Raw genomic sequence first — 19,039 nt, forward strand, 5'->3', positions numbered from 1 at the left:
CTGTGCTGTGTGTTGGTAAGATGCTGGCTGTGTGGTGCAGCAGAGCGGTCGGGGTCACTGGAGATCTCCGGCGCTTCTGTGCGGATTGTGTGTTCACATTCATCTGAAGTGACTGTGGGCATCAGGCTCTCGCTTGACTGCAGAAAACACAAAGTGACATTTATGCCCAGCGCTGAGCCAGACTGAGGTTTTAATAAGTAATTCCTGAGCCTCTGCTGCGTGTAATATAAGGCCACAGAGCTTATGTAACAAATCTCAGCTGAAGTAAACGTTCATGAAAGAGATGTTGAGGACTACATCTTGAAAAAATCTTGTTAGAGATGCAGATAACCAAAAAATTCTCATTTTCATCCATCCAAACTTTTCTTTTCTAGTTGTCTTTCTACATTTTTTATTTAAATTTTACTTCCATACATTCAAATTGGAATTGCAAATTCTGTATGTTTGCTAGTTCAGTTCTCTAGAATACCTAGAATAACCTAAATGGCATTTAAAAGGAAATGAAAATGTAGTTATGTATGCTGCCACAATATAATTATTTTGACACCAAGACTCAGCTTTTTGTGTTAAAATGTAATGTTTTATATTGCATCCCAAATTATTATTACTTTAGTTTCAGCTTTTGTTATCCTTTTCTCCCTTTTTTTTCTTTTTTCTTTACACTTGCATCCTACAACATTTATGCTATTAACTCAAAATAATTTTTGCATCTTTTATTGATAGGTACAGTATAAAGAGAGCACAGAGAATCATGAAATGTGCACTTGATAGTGTCCGGTTTTGTGGCTGGTTCAGATGTGCATGTGTGTTCAAACACCTGAATGAACCAAATAAGACGTCAGTCACACGTGGCATCTGAAGCATTCTCTCAGCAGCTATTATGTATATTATGTCAGAATTATATTTTTTATTTATGACCAGGCATTATGCTGTGTTAGGCCCTGCATAAAAACGATTTAGAGGTGAAATTGAATTATGTCACAGGACTTTTTTTCCCAGTTAAACAGGAAAAAAAGTATTGAAGGTATTTAGTAGGGCAAAATTTGTAATTATTTAATACAGGCAGTTGTCTCAGATGTTTCTCCTCAGATGCAAATAAATCAACTGTTCACATGTAGTTTCAATGAAAATGTCGATATCAGCTCATATAATTTGATCTTGGCAGAAACTAGGGATGCACGATATATCTGCCACCATATCGGTATCGGCCGATAAATTAAATTTTTTCAGTTATCTTTATCGAACTGATATGAGAATTTGGAGGTTATCTTATAGCTGATAAATAATGCATTATTTCCTGCGGAGACACTTCAGATCTGCACTGTTCACCATGGTTTTTAATTGCTTGAAATTTCATTGGAAACACTTCAAAAATACAGTGAACTGCAACATGTGCAGGGCAAGTCTGTAATATTATAGTGAGATTATTAGCTACTGTAAAATAATGTGACTGAATCTTTGTTTGTCTGTGTATTAGCGCGTTGTTAAGGCGAAAAGCGCACCCACAACGGATCCACACAACTAGCACAGTTAAGTTCGCTTGTGCATTTACATTCTTTTGTGTAATTGTACATTGTAATATTGTGTTTATTTTATACACAAATTAGATTTTTCTCATATAAAATGTGTTTGGTTAAGCTATAGCCTATAGAGGGTTAATAGAGCGCTTCAGTTTGCTGGTGTTCATCTTTAGCTCAGCTCACACAGCTCAAACAGCAGCTTACAAATTTCTCATTTCGATCATCGATGGGTTTCAAAAACGATTCATCGATTAATCGGGGGTGGGGCTTGTGCTGCTGAGCCAGTTCTTCAGCGATCATTACAGAGAGTCCAGCCGAGACGAGTGGGAACAGTTCTTGCTGGAGCCATGTATTCCACCAGATGAGGATCCCATTCAGTGGTGAAACGAAAACACGAAGCGCTTCGCACAACTTATTCGCTTAGCACACCGTTATTTGTGATTCACGCCAACGTCTGTGCCGTCAGAGCACGTTTTCTCTGCGGCCGGCCTTATTGTTAACAGACTAAGGAGCCGACTTTCCCCAGATCCTGTTTACATGCCCGTATTTCTTAACAAGAACATGTAAATAAATAGAAAAAAGCAAAAAAGATTTGCTGACAGTTTAAAAGTTTAAAAGTTAAGTGTAGGCTACGTTCTACAATAGCCTAATTGCTGCAAGCTGCTTTACGTTTTTTCTTTGTTCACTTTTTTTTTTCTTTTAATCTGTACTTTTGTTTGTTTGCACGCATTGTTAAAGGTTTTCAGCTACAAAACACAATGTGTAATGTTCAAGCTTATTGTGTTTAAGCTTGTTCAAAATGACGGAAACAATAAATGTTGCTGAAAAATAACGTCTGTTTCATTAAACTTAAATTAAATAAATATTCGAATATTTGTTTTTTTGTGAGCTCAAATATTCGAATGTGATATTTGCGGAAAACGCCCATCCCTAGTATTCTCTCAGAGACGACGAGAGATTAATCTCTTAATATGTGGTATGTCTGTTTTAATTTATTTCTTTAATGTTTCTCTTGTGGCCCGAAACATAGTGAAAACAATGAGAAGAAACATTATTTGTGTTGAACAGGTTGTTTTTGAAATTCGGTGCATAAAATAAAGCTGCACTTTTGTTAAAAGCCTAATTTTTTATTTGCCTGAAAGGCTGTGAGTCACTACGTGTCTGTTATGCGGTATTGTGCTATGAAATTGTTGCGAAGCAAATTATTTGTAATATTAATAAATAAAAGAAACCTAATAATAATAGCCAGAAAATAACTGGTCTACATGAATTTGGAAATGCCAAATACTCTTAATAATGACAATATTTCATAATTTTGACTATATATCTGGCTATAGTCCTTACATGATTGTCCTCTTTCAACAAACTCCATTGTCTTAACGCCATATTTTTTTTTACACATAAGTAATGTTGTCCAGTAACTTGTTTCCATTATTTAAGCATTATTTCGTTTATTTGTAAGGCTGCTTTATGTTTGGTAATCAGGCTTATGTAAAAATGTGGATTTAGATTTATCTGCCAACATATCGGTTATCTGCTTTCTTATTTAAGGAATTATGGGTTATCGTATTGGACAAAATTTACTTATCGGTGCATCCCTAGCAGAAACTGATGAGAAATATTTGCGATCACACTGAGATTTCGGACTTTGATATGACAAATCTGAGCACAGTTTGACAGTTATCAAGATCTCTTCCTGAAACTTTTTAGGAGAAAAAAGGAGACAATTTTCAAGCAGGAGACGTTTTATTTTCTCTCTAAATGCCATCCATGAGAAAACTCTAGAGATAAAATAGAGACAACCTTTATTATTCTCTATTCCATGGGGTTTTTCTGATAGTTTTCTTTGTGATTTCTGACTTTGAAGTGGCAAATCCGAAATTTATAAGAGATTTCCTCTATAATTTTTCTTTCCCATGGGGCGTTTCTAACGTTAACATGGTGTTTTGTTCTGGTACCTTATACCCTAGGCAGCCCAGGCTATGTTTGAGCATGCTTGTAGGACAGTATTGTCTCACAGTATATCTTCTTAACTCTTTCCTTTGTTGTCATATCATTGTCATTGCTTCTGACCTTTTGAGATATCATCAGCTTTAATACCTCGCTGCAGAAACAGGCTCTTCCAGCTGTCAGGCGTGTGCTTTATTTAGCTCTGTGTTTTGTCGGCCAGTCAGAGTTTCCCTTGTGGGGCCCCTTGACACTCACACACAGACAGCGACTCACACAGTCTCTCCCAAGTGCGCACACACATACACACACACCCTGTACAGCCCAGAGCAGGCACTGCAGCAGAGCGAGAGAGAGCAAACGGTCTCGGGAAAAGAACTGGGAACTGCTATATCGGCCTGAGAGTGAAGAGAGTGAGAGAGAAAGAGAAACCCTTGGGCAAGGAAGATAAGGGATTGTCAAGAGGTTTAGCATGTGCTGCTTTCACTGCATTAATTGGATTCTTACAGCACCTTGACCGCTGTCACCGCCTGCCAACTCTGCCTTCATGTGATGTCGGCCGGGATCAGATGGGAAGACGCAGGAACGCCGTTAACCCTGTGGTGACACTTTGTTTGTTTTCTGTTCTCCAGCTTGCCTTGCTCTTGCATATCATCCCTACGGCTACTCCACCCATTCCTTCAGCAAACACCGCTGAATTAATCAGAGCTGTCCGCACTAAGAGGATCAATCGCTTACGTGGTGCTTGACAGGAGCGGAGTACTTACTCTTTTGTTTGGGAGGGAAATTTCCAGGACTTACTGATCGAACCAGTCTCTACATGGCATCTGGGCAGTATGCACCAGAAAGGGATGGCATGCACCTTTGGGTTTCCTTGGGGCACCGCTGTGCATCTCAGACGTACAAATGAAGCGCTTTCCCAAAACGGTTATTAATGCCGAGACTTCACGATGTGGATGTACCACAGTGAGTTTCAAATCCCACACAAAAGGCAGCGGAAGGACCCTCGTTCTGCTCTGTGTTTGTTATTTTTGCTTTACTACTATGGAACAACCCCTTAACCCTTGAGTTTTTCTCCAACATGCCATTTTCTTGCCTTAAAATTTGATTTACACACTGTGTACATTTATAAATGGGTGAAGTGTCTTCTCGAGACTCTTTTGTGGAATAGCATACCAAGATGATGTACTCTTCGTTGCTCCAAGTGGACTTCTTGTTTCAGAGATGCTTGGAGCAGGTTTAAGTGGAGGCATGTAAGTAGGGTGTATAATGGCTATCACGAGGCCGGCATAAGAGTTATTTATTTTTTAGAAGAGAGGAGCCAACCCGAACCACACCTTTGCTTAAATGAAGACCGGCCGAAATTACACAGGAAGGGAGAAAAAAATGATGCACGTCAACAATTTCCCGTTCCGAAGGCATTCCTGGATATGGTGAGTAGTCACAAATGGATTGCAATTGAATGGATTCACACAATAAATGGGTCTAGTGTGTTGTTGCATTCCATGGAACTAGGGTTGGTAGGCCACGACTGTTTACACACCAAAGCATTGAGGTTCCCACATATTTGTTTGTAGGTTTGTCTTAATCTTGAGGTAAGTATCAATGGGTGTTAGCGTAGTAAGAGGAAAGGAGCTGATGGTAAGCCATGCTTGAGAAGCATAGAGAATCAAAAGTATTCTTGCCTGTGAAGGCTTATTCACACCAAGAACCATAACAGTTTGCAATTTGCAAATTTAATAAATTAAGACCTTATATCAAAGCAGAAAGTCATAATGTCATGGCATTAAATGTTGAATACACTGGAAAAAAAAAATTCTGCTGTGTTTCCAAATATCTAACAATCCTTAAATCGAGATACATTTACTTAAGATCCAAATTAAAGATATAAAATCTTGTTTTCTGATAAATTGAACAAAAATGTATACTTAATTCAAAGCGAAATGTGTTTTAATACCCAATTAACATATCTGTTTTTGAAGTTGTTTTAATCATAAACCCTTCAAGTCAATTTCTTATAAACAAGACAACTTGTCATATTGCTTCTCAAATAAATGTATCTTGATTTAAGAATGGAGTGGAAAACGACAAAATACAGAGAAAAAAATGACAATTAAACAGAGGATCAAGTTTGTTGGAGTCACTTTGATGATGTTTTTCCTCCAGTTGATTAACAATACAAATATTGACAGCCAATCACAATCCTTTTTCGACTTGAGCTTGAGCATTTAAAGTGGCAGATAAAACTCTCTGCAGCTCTTGCTTGTTATAAACAGATTGTTATTGTGCTTTGCTGTGGATACTCATATAGTTATTGTTATACAGTACAGAATACTATTAGGCCTTTGCTGCGATGCCGTCATGTGACGTGTGGCCAAAGACATTTTTAAGGACTGTGGGCCTTATGGGTTCTCCAAACAGCTTTTGAGGCTGTCAACACCCAAATACGAACAGCAGGTTATGGTGTCATCACCCTGTTGTGGAAAACCCAAAAAACAAAAGAGTGCCACAATGAATCAGACGTGACAGCGGCGTGCTTTGGGTTTCATGCTTTGTTTCTCTCTAGGGCTCTGCGGCGTCTATAATGGCATCGCTCTGACATGCTGCTTTACTATGGTGATAAATGAGCTAACAGGAACATTAGTGTGGCACATGAACAGGGATTCGGTCCAAGGAGGTCCGTGTTTCTAGTTTCATGAAGGAGTGTCACACTTTATTTTCCTTAAGTCATCTTGAACAAAGGCGTCAAAAAAGAAGCACTGCATTGACTAGCACATGACAAATGACATTAAACAGACCTTTGGTGTTGGTTTAGTTCATGTACCAACAGTGCTTCCTAAATATTTGGAAGGAAAACAGATATGTAATTAGCATTTTTCTTGCGAGTTGTGAAAGCACCATATGATTTCTTTCCCACCCTACAGTAAGATGGTATTGTTCTGTGAGAACTGAAAGTATGCAACCGATGCTTGTGTATGTGTGTGTGTACGTTTGCAAACTTTCACCTATTTTTTCACTTCCACCTACACATGCCTATTATTTCAGAAGAGATCATTTTGTGATGGGTGGTAAACCGTTCAGCTGGTGTTTCTGCACTCTTCAGGATTCAGAAACTACAGGGTTGAGTTTAGATCAGGAACCTGCTGCCTTTAAGGTTGTGTGTTATAGCCTTAAGACAGAGCTCTTGTCTCAGTTGTCTTCCCTAAGGCAGCGCAGAACTCCATTGACGTTCAATGTGAAAACCAAACATTTCTGTGCAGTGCAGTATTTTCAGCAGATTAGTAATACATCAGCTGCATTTTTCAGGTCAAGACATGTCAAAGCTTATTTCCCCGCTGGTAAGAGGAACACAGTCTTCTTATTTCAACCAACTTCAGCCTTTTGCATTTACAAGCATACATGTTTGCTTGATTTTTAAATTGTACAAATAGACTAATTATGATGTTTTTTTGCAATGAGAAGTAAACATTAACGTATATCACAAGCAGAACATGGCAAGTTTATGCAAGCATTCGTCCCAGTTACAGAAACCGAACAAAGACAAGGTTCATTTGCTTCTGTTTGCAAAACAGACAAGTCAGCTTAGACACGTTTTCTTTGAATCACCAATAGAAGAGAGGGTGTGCTTTCAAAGAAAGAAAGGTAAACACGTGACTTTCTCAGCAATGTCAACTCTTATATTATTAATTAGTTCTGAAAAAAAATATTGAAATTAAAATATTTGAACTAGGGATGATTTTTCATGGCCGATTCCGATACCGAATTGTTACAAGCAAACTGGCCGGTTCCGATACCGATTTCCGGTTCTAAAGAATCATGAGCAGAAACCGTGCCAAAAAAGAATCCATGCCAAAAAAGGGGGGTTACTAGTAAGGGGTTAAGCAACAAACAAGAAAGAAGGAAATTTTTATTTAGTATTTAATAAGCCAAACTGGCTTTTGGCTATTGAAAACAATAACCATAACCATCTGGAATTATTGGCAGTATCTGCACAGTAAGTAGACTACATTCAATACAAACATAGATGCCACAGACATCAGCATTTAGCTTTTGTTTTTGAATTGTGTTGAAACTATATAGAACTGGCCTTGTGTTAAAATATTAACTGTAACCATGTGAAATAACTGCATAGTTCTACAGTCCAAACAACACAATCAACACACGTTCAATAAGATGTTCCTTAATCAGCATTCAGTATTTCAGTTTTTAAATTTGGTTTAAAAAAAAAAAGGTCTTCACCAGTAAAACTAAATAAGTATGCTATAAAAAAACATTATTCCACAATGTTAAAATCAAATTATGTTGGTGCGAATAAAACAAAGATGCAAAGTGTTTCATTCATCCAATTAAAAAAATTGTAGGGTAATGATTCACATGTATATTTTTTTACTTGAGACAATAGTTATTTATTTTTCATTGGCTCAAGTAAAAAAATATAGATGTGGATCATTACCCTAAAATTTTTTTAATTGGATGAATGAAACACTTTTTTTCAGTGTGCTTCAGCAGGTGATTTTTAGTAAATGTAATTTTAAGGTTAAATTAAAATAATCATCCTATACAGAACTGACGTTTAATTCTGGTTTTTCAAACGCATATGCAAGTTATACTTTTCAAAAAAAAATAAAAAAATGTAGACGCGGGAGCACTTCCAGAAAACAATCGGCCGAAAAAAGACAAAAAAACGGCCGATTGCCGATCACATATTTTTTCATATTTTATTGCCGGTCAACCGGTGCATCCCTAATTTTAACTCCATTAACGCAGTGGACCTGCCCCCATTCTAGGGCTGCACGATATTGGGAAAAAATTACATTGCAATATATATAGCAGAAAAATAAAATATCGCAATGTTTTTTCTTACAAACAAAAATGGGGTGAGCACACATACATTTTCATTTAAAATTATTTAAACATCGACACCATCGTGTCAATTGATTAAAATGCGCTAGGGAAAGAGAGCAAGACAGCGCTCGTGTTGTTTGAAGACGGCTCGCTCTCTTTCTGTCTCTCTCTCGCACGCTCTCTCTCTCTGTCTCTCTCTCGCGCGCTCTCTCTCTCTGTCTCTCTCTCTCGCGTGCGCTCTCTCTGTCTCTCTCTCTCGCGTGCGCTCTCTCTGTCTCTCTCTCTCTCTCTCTCGCGTGCGCTCTCTCTGTCTCTCTCTCTCTCGCGCGCGCTCTCTCTCTCTCTCTCTCTCTCTCTCTCTCTCTCTCGCGCGTGCTCTCTCTCTCTCTCTCTCTCTGTCTCTCTGTCTCTCTCTCTCGCGCGCGCTCTCTATGCCCTGTTAAACTTGCATGTGGTTTTCACTCCTGTCAATGATAAACTTTCTCTCTATGATGATTAAGCTGTGCAATTAATCCGCGAATCACATTCGTTAAGGGCCGGGGAGCAGCTGGCCCGTACAGTTAATGAATAACGGATCAACTACGACAGCCTACATCGCACATCCTGCGATGTGACTATCGTGGATTCGTACATTGCGATATCGATGCTTTAACGACACATCGTGCAGCCCTACCCCATACATGTACATAATCTTACATTTCATACTGGTGTCTGTTGACAAATATGAAGCAGGATAAAAGCTCCCTAAATGCAGTTTAGTGAATTAATCAGCCGTTTGAACGAATCAAATTAATGACTCAAAGACATTTACCACCACCTGCTGGCAGATTTCATTTCTTAAAGTATTATTTCATTTAAAAAAAGGTAAAAACTGGGGGATAGTTCACCCAAAATTTTTAAATTATGTGATAATTTACTCAAACCTGAATGTTAGCATCCTGGGGTCAAACTGAAGAAGCAGAGGCCATTATTTAATATCGCTCACAGTGCAGACATGAGCTGAATCAGCAGATCTTAGCAGCTCCTCGCCTGCTTGCACTAGATCTCAATGCATTTCTGCGGACAGCACTAAATGCTTGTTTAAGCAAGGTTTTGGGAATATTTTTTGGTAACCAATGACTTCCATTGCATGAATGAGAAAAACAAACAAACTGATATTATATTAAATTATATTATATGTTGTTTAATAGTTTATTTTATTTTCTGGACTTCAAATTATCAAAATAATATGAAATATCATATGCATCAAGTCTGAAATGAATTTTGTTTTGTGAGGGCAGAATTTTAATGGAATTAAATGGAATGGAATACTTGAGAGAACAGCGAACGTCTGTGGACAATGTAGGAATTCTAAGCATTTTACCATTACTGTGTGATTAAGCCCAAAATCACAATCTCAGTCTTTTTTGGAAACACACACACACTCACAGCCAAATACACACATTTCATTCACTCAAATAAATGATTCTCCAACACTGTTCAATTTATTGAAAAGAATTATAATAATATTAAATATCTAGTTAAATGTTTTAGTTTGAGTTCAACAAGCATAAAAAAATCCCTTTATCGATGTATCAGTTTCATTTAAACTATATATGATCCATTTGAGTTGGCCTAACTCAATTATATTTCACTGCACGAGTTACTTTTTAATAAGTTGGGGCTACGCATATTTATTGGATGGAAATCCTACCCTCAATTAAATTGAGTTTATCCAATGAGTTATGAGTTTGTTTGCATTGACTCTTATTGAACTGAATGCTTGCTCCTCTACTATGTTTGTTTGTGCATGAAGAAAGCTAATTTTTTGTTTGCTTCTGAATACTTTTCAGGAAATATTGAGGAGGTTACATGCCCTCAGATGAATTATGGATGCTACATTGTTAAATCAGTGGAATTATCTTACTGAATAGCTTAAAAAGGACGGAGCTTGTTAGCATGCATCACCTTATTCAGTTTGGTTTCACTTGATTGCACTCATCTATTCTTTGTCTTCATGCATGTAAGCTTGTTTGAATGACCTTTGCACCTTTGTTGCTATCACTAATTGGGAAAATCAATTACTGCAAAAAGCAGTATAGCAAAATAATGAATCATTGACCAGTGGTGAGTTTACAGTGTTTTTTTTTAATCTCACAGTTTATGACACCTACATAACATATCTTATGCAAGTACGCAAATACATATCGGCCAGTACATTAAATCATGTGTCTGGTTGGATGTATGTAGCATGCATTCTTCTGTTACTGTTGTGGTGGCTGTACTCAAGACAGCAGTACGCTGATTAGCTTTCTGGTTCAGAAATGTGTTGTTTTATTAATACGCTGTGCTTTATTAATATGCAGTGCCGCTATAACCTTGAATGCTTCGTGACTCATTCTGTACATACTGTGTAACTGTAAATTTACTCCATTCATCTGTTTAGGAATCGCTCATAGAGCGACATGCCACCCATTAGTTTCCTCTGCTCTTCTGTAGTAGTTTTATAACGGTTCATTTCACATTGTGATATTTCCTGCATGCTGTCTGCCAAAGCTCCCTGAGCACCTTCCCTGGAGTGTGTGCCACGCTAGATAACAAATAACCCACACACACACAGATGCTGCACACCAGAGACCGCCTCTGTCTCTCTCTCTCTGTGTGCGTTTAAACATCAGTGCATGCTAGAAAACAGAGATTAAATCATGCTAATGGTGTTCTCCCATCATATATATGATGAATTCATATGCATTTAGAGTTTCCATAAATGCTTAAAGCAAAACCATTGCATCCATAACATCTCCTTTCAGATTTATAGAACATAAACATCTAGAATAAAATTTTTTTAATCTATTTGCATCTGAAGACTTAATTTACAAAGTTGTTTTTTCTCTTCTTCTTCTGGCTATTAACAGTTTTGAACTGTTTGACTTCATGAAAATGAAACAAGAATTTTTATCCTGACTTTTTCCAGTGCTTAGATTTATGTGCTGGAAAGGCATGCAAATTAGTTTAATTATTAATTAGATCATATTTGTTTTGAATATTTACATATAACATTTCGGAAAACTCTTAATGTACTGTGATTAATCAGCTCGTGGGAATTATAATAAAATGTCTTAGTCTTGCCTTAAGAAAGTCAAATAAACCTGTTATATATATTTTACATTTGTCCTTTTTTATACCTTTTAAAAAGAGCCTGAATGACACAGATATTCATGAACATTACATTAACTGGGAAAGATGTGTCATTGTAGATTAACTGTGGAATTTTAAGCAAGGTGACACATCACTGCATTGCCTCCTCTTTCCCAGCGATACGCACAGAACAGCAGCAGCGCCCTGGGGTCAGACTGAAGAAGCAGAGGCCATTATTTAATATCCCTCACAGTGCAGACGTAAGCTGAATCAGCAGATCTTAGCAGCTCCTCTCCTCGTCTGCATGCACTAGATCTCAATGCATTTCTGCGGACAGCACATTGGCAACTAAATGCTTATTTTAGCAAGGCTTTGGGATTTACTTGTATTTTCAAAGCAAATAACATTTGACGTTTGGCTGTGTGTGTGTGTGTGCATCAAAATTTTTATATATAATATTGATCCAAAACATCTCATATTACATAACCAAGTGACGTTAGACCCTGAGGATGAGACGTAGTAATCGTACAGCAGACACGATGCAATCTTCAGTGCTATAAAAAGACTTGGCAGCGTTGCTTGTGACGTCTGGAGATCTTCCTAGGCTTACCCCTGAGACAGGGCATCCCTGGAACGTCCCATGTGTATGCATACCAATGGCTAAGAGAAGGTCAGTGACATCACAAAGGTAGAGTTTGTTGGGATTAGCATTACTGTAATGCACTTCCAATGGTAAAACCCATTACCTCAGCCATGTGCTAATACTACAGACATATATGCTAGCTGTTCTTCATATCCGCTGCACTGTGGAAAATGAAAGGATTAGACCGAAAGACCCTACAGACATGTAGTGTCAAAACTGTTGATACTGAAATTGCAAATAAAGGAGACCAGAGGCTCCAGGAATCCCCCAGCCGATGCGGATATCTTGGAAAGATGATATATATAATATGATATAATTGTTTTTATTTTAATTAATATTTAAGAAATCTTAATTTGAAAATGGCTTAAAAAAATGTGTTAAACACTTTAGATTACGAAGTATTTTTCACAAATAAATAAATAGTTAACAAAAAAAATATAATAATAAAGGAAGTAAACACTATAATCAACAGGGCACTGTTGCATTGGGAATCATATTTTTTTTCCAAATGAAGCCAAGGTAACATTCATTTTACATACAGCACACAAGTGGTGTCTGTCAGAGCCATCAAAATCAAAATACTGCCTCAAATGCATCTGCAAAACAGGAAAACTTATCGGCAGATGCCATTATTTCGAAAGTGCCAAATATTAGCCGATATATCGGCTTTGGTGATATATCAGTCGACCATTACTTATAAGTACATTAAATTAAAGGTAATTATATATGCATATAGTATTATTTATGAGACTTTTTACATTATTTTACATAGGGACGCATGGTTGACCGGCCATAAATCGGAACCAGACGGCTTTTGCTTAAAATACGCGATCGGTAATCGGACGGATTTTGGTCTTTTCTCTGCCAATTTTTCCGGAAGTGCGCTCGCGTGCACAGACTTCATTGTAATCGTTCGCTATGTCATTTGTGTGGAAGAGTATTTAGAAATCTGTGTGCAGGACACAGGCAGCCGATCAGTACTGGAAATGCAGAGTTTGATGTCTGAGGCACAGATAGCAGGAAGCGAAAAGCCATTGGTGTACTGGTGCACAAATAAGAGCCCCTTTCCTGCGCACAGAAGCTGCACAGTATAGAAGCCTATACTGTACCGGTCCGCACCCTGAACATGAGTAGACCGTGAAGAGATGTTAAGATCAACTTCTCACATGTTGGATGAGAAATGAAACGGACTAAACTGTGACTTTTTTTTCTTTTTTTTCTTTTTCTTTTTTTAAGTAGAACTTGCATACACGTTTGAAAAGCCAGAAATAAATGTCAGTTCTGTATTAGGATGATTATTTTTATTTTACCTTGAAATTACATAGACTTAATTTGATTTAAAAATCACCTGCTGTAGCACACTGAAAAAAAGTGTTTAATTCATCCAATTAAAACATTTTAGGATTCACAGCTATATTTTTTTACTTGAGACAGTAAGTTATTTATTTTTCATTGGCTCAAGTAAAGAAATACAGATGTGAATCATTACCCTAATATTTTTTTTTTTATTGGATGAATAAAACACTTTGAATCTTTGTTTTATTCGCACCAACATTATTTGATTTTAACATTTTGGAAAATGTATTTATATAGCATACTATTAGTCTCACTGGTAAAGACCAGGTTTTTTTTTTTTTTAAACCAAATTTACAAACTAAAATACTGAATGCTGATTAAGAAACCTCTTATTGAATGTGTATTGATTGTGTTGTTTGGATTGTAGAACTATGCAGTTGTTGCCTTTAATTTCACATGGTTAATCTTATTTAATCTTTTATTTAAGGCCAGTTCTCTGTAGTTTCAACCCAATTCAAAAACAAAAGCTAAATGCTGATGTCTGTAGCATCTATGTTTGTATTGAATGTAGTCTACTTACTGTGCAGTTACTGCTGTTAATTTCAGATGGTTACAGTTATTGTTTTCAATAGCCAAAAGCAAGTTTGGCCTATTAAGTACCAAATATCTTGTTTATGCACACTTTCCTTCTTTCTTGTTTGTTGCTTAAAATATTTTTTAAAAATCGGAAATCGGTATCGGAATCGGCCAGTTTGCTTGTAAAAAATTGCTATCGGAATCGGCCATGAAAAATCCTGTTCGGTGCATCCCTAATTTTACACAACCCTTTTTACAAAACCCTTCCAGTGAATGACAGATTTTTTCATTAAAGTCATTTGCTCATGATTTTCGCTGTACGTTTGTTTTTATAACTCTGAAAGACGTGTTGGCATGCTGTCATTTTGCCATGATGAGCTGTGGTGAAAAAATATCCTGTATCTAGAAAACTGTCAACTCTGTTTATTCATGTTGTTAATGACTAAATGTACATCCTTTCCCAAAGAATCACTGGTGCAATATGGGTAAAGAATTAGTCAAGTTATGTAAGTTGTAAAAAAGGAAGAAAAGTCATTTGAAAAAAATATAGGGAGGCAATTCACTTTTTCTAATGAACAACTTTTGAACAATTTTAGAAGTGCACATAAAGGTATGACAGGGTGCTTGATGACCTGAATAATGTGGCGTACCTTTACAAAGACTCTTTTGCTCTCAATTAAACCCTGTGTCTGTTCACATTTTCACTGAGGTTTTTTTGGCCCATAATTGCTTGTATTTCCCTTTAGCTTGGAGGATCTTATTTCTTAATTGGTACTGAGGTTGCGGACATTCATGCACAAGATTTCAGGCCCTCAGAGAACTTTGCAGTAGTTTTCAGCTGGCAATGTTGTTTTTAGAAACATGTTTCCAGATGTAAACAGATCACAGGAAATGTTGATAGTAGAGAACATTTCACGTGGAGGTATGATTTATCATGCAGCATTTCTTAACACAGACAACATATGCATGCACTGTATATCTTGAATGCATATGTATTTATGTAAATTTTGATCAGCAAGAGTTCTGCATGACTGTGTGTATTAGAAACGTGTTTACTGCACTGTTATCTGTGACGCACTTGAGGGTATTTAAGGGGATGAGGTGGCTTAACCTTCTTTTGTTCTCGTTTAGTCCTCCGTGCGGGCACAGGTGGTCTTCTCTGCAGAATATGACCTCTTTTCCCGAGGCCTAATCTCATTTGGATTTCAAAGAATGTTTTTCCTTAAAATACCCTCCGTCTCTGTTTCATGTTATTTATTTTGTACCCAAAATAGCTGGTGTCTGACATTAAGCTCGGTTTCTCATTGTCTGTATATGGAAACGATTTGAAAATACACTCTTAAAAACAAAGGCTCTTTATTGGCATCTAGAGTTCTATGAGGAACATTTAAAAGATGGAAATGTAATGTAAATGTACTCGCCAGAGTTTGGTTCTTCATGGGAACAGATTTGGAGAAATGGAACATTGCATCACTTGCTCACCAGTGGATGCTCTGCAGTGAATGGGTGCCGTCAGAATGAGAGTCCAAACAACATCACAATAATCCACAAATAATCCACATGACTCCAGTCCATAACTGAATGTCTTATAAAGGGAAGAGCAGTGTGTTTGTGCGAAACGAATCCATCATAGTAAAATATTTAGATACACATAACATTGTTTTCTCCAGAGGAGTTGTCGAGAAATATGCAGAAATAACTGTTCAAGCACCATTTACAAATGAAAACAGTCTAGAACCGTTTTAAACAAATATGTCCAGTAGATTTTGACTTTTTCACTGGAGGAAGCCTTTATATGTATTATGGACTCATAATTGATGGTATTTTGGCTAGAGGCGATGGTTAGAACGTCTTAATCATGGATTTGTTTCTTTCAAACACTCAGCTTTTGGCTTCACAAGACATTAACTGATGGACTGGAGTGGTATGGATTATTGGGATGTTCTTATAAGCTGCTTGGACTCATTCTGACGGCACCAATTAGGGCTGGTATATATCGATATATGAAAAAAAATCTCGCTATTGTCCTTTTTTTTTTAAGATATTCGATATATATCTTGATATGTTTGCATGTAAATAATAAAAAAAACTGGGGGAAATAATGTAACTGGGATAAGGATTTTTTTATTTTTTATGTATTCTGTCTCTGGTTTAAAAGAAGCTCTGTGGCATAAATATAAAATATAAATATATAAGATCTCATGACAGAACACAGACCGGATGAATGATGCTTTCATTAAGATGCCAAACTCCAGCTTGTTTGTTTTTCAGATCATCTGCTGCAGCACTTCCGTAATGAGGAGTGAGCGTTTGCATATGCATGGTTGCCAGATTGCTTGAAATAAGCAAAACACCCGGAAGAAAAAGTATCTATGTAATAGCAAAGCTTTGATTAGGGGATTTGAACTCTTGATATCTGGCAACCGTACTCATGAGAGTTTGTGTAGTAGAGGAGTATAGAGAAGTCTGCAATAACATGTTCCATTTTTTTGGCGTGTTCTTTCGGGAAAGTATGCTTGTATTTTAAATAATCGATATTCACAATACTTTCAAATTTTACATCGTTGTCAAAATTATTCTGATATTATCACTAATATTCGATATATCGCCCAGCCCTAGCACCCATTCAATGCAGAGCATCCATTAGTGAGTAAGTGATACATTTTTATACATTTTCCAAAACTGTTCTTGGAAAAAGAACAAAAAAACAAAAACAACCTCATTTACAGTACACCTCGGATGGCCTGAGGGTGAGAACAATTTCCATCAAATTAAACATTTTGGATGAACTGTTCTGTTAACATCCATTGAAACTTTCCATTCCATAATAGGTTCTTTAGACTGGAAAAGGTTCTTGGTATTCACACTAAGAAAAATATTGGCTATTTTAAGACCTGTTCACTGAGAAGGCTCTATGGTCCCCTTTTGGAGACTTTATTTTAAAGAATGTGAACTTGTTGGTAATTGCAAACAAGGAAAACTTATTAAAGAGACAGGGCTATTAATAACCTGCTACGATCGCCATCGCAGAGGGGCTGTGATGCTAAACTCTACCTGACCTGACAGACTCTGTGTTGTCTGTGACAAAAATGTGCTACACGGCATCTTCAATGAGAAGACTGCCGGTGGCACGCTTTCCAAGCGGTCCTGCAGATGCCACAGCACAGAGCGAGTAAAAGCAGCGTCTCCTGTGGAGAGGATCATTAAAGCAGTGCGACAGAAGCCCAGACGCTGAAGCTGGCAGAACGCACCGACGGTAACTCTCTCATCCCAGGTGATCGGCCACATGGCAGTCACTAATTAAACCTGCCGTTAGAAAGAAACGTGTCCCTTTTAATACAGGGGGCCACCGACAGGCTTCCAGGATGAGTGGCGTCTGTCTTCACCACATTGCTCTAATGAGAAGAGCATCTTGGGTAAATGGAAAGACAAACTGGTGCTGTGCTGCTTTGTTATCTGCTGTTAACGGGGAAACGCTCCACATGCTGGCAGAATGAATGAGCATTTTCAATAAAACTGTTGTTTTGTTCAGAGTTCAGACCAATGCGAAAATCAACCAATGTTTTTAACTTGCAAACACGCAGCGCTTTAAATGTGAACTGGTGGATCGATTAGAAGACAATATATTATCAAAATCTAAAAAGTATAGGGATGTGCAATGTAGTCTGCTGATCCTGCAATAATATTGCAATTGTTGTTTTAACTATGTGTGATTTGATACTACCCAGTATATCGCGAAAAGCAAACAAAACACCTACAGAGTGCACGCATGGATTACATGATGAAGTAGCAGGTTAGACTAGTGCGCATGCGTGCACATTTATAGTGCGTTCTTTCACTGCAAGAAAAAATGCATGTCAAATTATCACAACCACAAAAAAAAAAATTCAGGAGCAAGCAGTTAGCACAATTAGAGAAAAGATATCGGCATGAGAACACAGTCTATAGCTAAATATTTTTAATTACTGTTATCGGTAAAATCCCAGAAAAATTAAATTTTAAATGATTTTATTAATTATTAATTTTGTAATACTTTTGACTCTTAAAAATGGTTTAAAAGCTGAAATGTAAAGTTTAGTATTTTTTTATGTTTTGTTTTTGTGAGAACTGTGAATTGTTTTTTATAGTAATTTTACAGTTTAATATGCTACTATAGGTATTACCCAACCCCGCTCATGTGGTATTAATTTTATTTGTGCAGGTCTTAAGAAGGTCTTACATTTAAGCTTAAAAATCCTGCAGAAACCCTGATACAATATGTCCATTAATATGATACTCAGCAATCAACTTAAAAAAAAAAAAAAAAAAAAAAAAATTACATTTTCATTTGTCTGGCTTTAGAGTGTTAAAACTTTTCAAAAGTGCAGTCAGAACTCTGTTGATATTTATAGCTCAGTTTCATCTAGATATTTAAACCTGTTTCACAGCATTCATAGTCACATCCGTCAAACTGAACGTGCCTTGACTGTGAATCTGATCCACTGAAGAGCTTTAGGATAGCAGCCCTGGCTATATGCCTCGTCTTTCACCCTTGCACCTTTTTAAATAAGTTTGACCCATGTATACTGCAGGGATGGGCATTTCACCCAGGTGTCATGTGACTTGTGATGTCAGTGGATGGTCGTTTTGCTACAGTATCTGCCGGTGGCTGTAACTGTACCTGCTTGACCAAACCAGCATGTGGTGTTGAAATGAAAAGCCCATATAAATGAGGGCACCACCTTCTTATTAGGCCATCCAGTCTGTGGATCTGAGCTGAAATAGAGGCTAGTTAACTTGATCTAAGAAAAACATTCCAGCGGTGCTTCCCAAGAAACCCTGGGCCAACAGTCCTAAGCTTTTGCTGCTTTCAGAGGACACACTGATCTGATGTCCAGTTCCCAAAGACATCTGGATTTACTTAGGTTTGGTGTCTTCTGTTCCTGGGGTTTGTAACAGCCTGTGTAGTTCAGTAGAACTGGTCATTCATCAGTCAGCTTACTGGTGTAGTGTTCAGTGATGTCAGCCAGTCATAAATCACGGTTTCACTATCAACAGGACAAACCCGGTTAAGTGAGCTATTGTTCACAAGTCTCGGTTTCACAGACGCCACTCC

At 37.3% G+C, this 19,039-nt stretch overlaps 1 protein-coding gene across 7 annotated transcripts in view; it reads left to right on the forward strand.

The window, feature by feature from the left end:
- LOC127966884 (cAMP-specific 3',5'-cyclic phosphodiesterase 4D) overlaps positions 1 to 19,039 on the forward strand; it is a 222,559-nt gene that overhangs the window by 150,021 nt on the left and 53,499 nt on the right. Inside the window, exon 1 of one of the 7 annotated variants that reach the window (XM_052568216.1) lies at positions 3,786 to 4,900. The exons of the other annotated variants lie outside the window; for them this stretch is intronic. Coding sequence (XP_052424176.1) covers positions 4,815 to 4,900 — 86 coding nt within the window. The 5' untranslated portion in view covers positions 3,786 to 4,814. Of the gene's footprint in view, positions 1 to 3,785; positions 4,901 to 19,039 lie in introns of those variants that run through there. 7 annotated transcript variants of the gene reach the window in all.

Source organism: Carassius gibelio, chromosome B10 (assembly GCF_023724105.1).
Source record: "Carassius gibelio isolate Cgi1373 ecotype wild population from Czech Republic chromosome B10, carGib1.2-hapl.c, whole genome shotgun sequence".
Lineage (NCBI taxonomy): Eukaryota > Metazoa > Chordata > Actinopteri > Cypriniformes > Cyprinidae > Carassius > Carassius gibelio.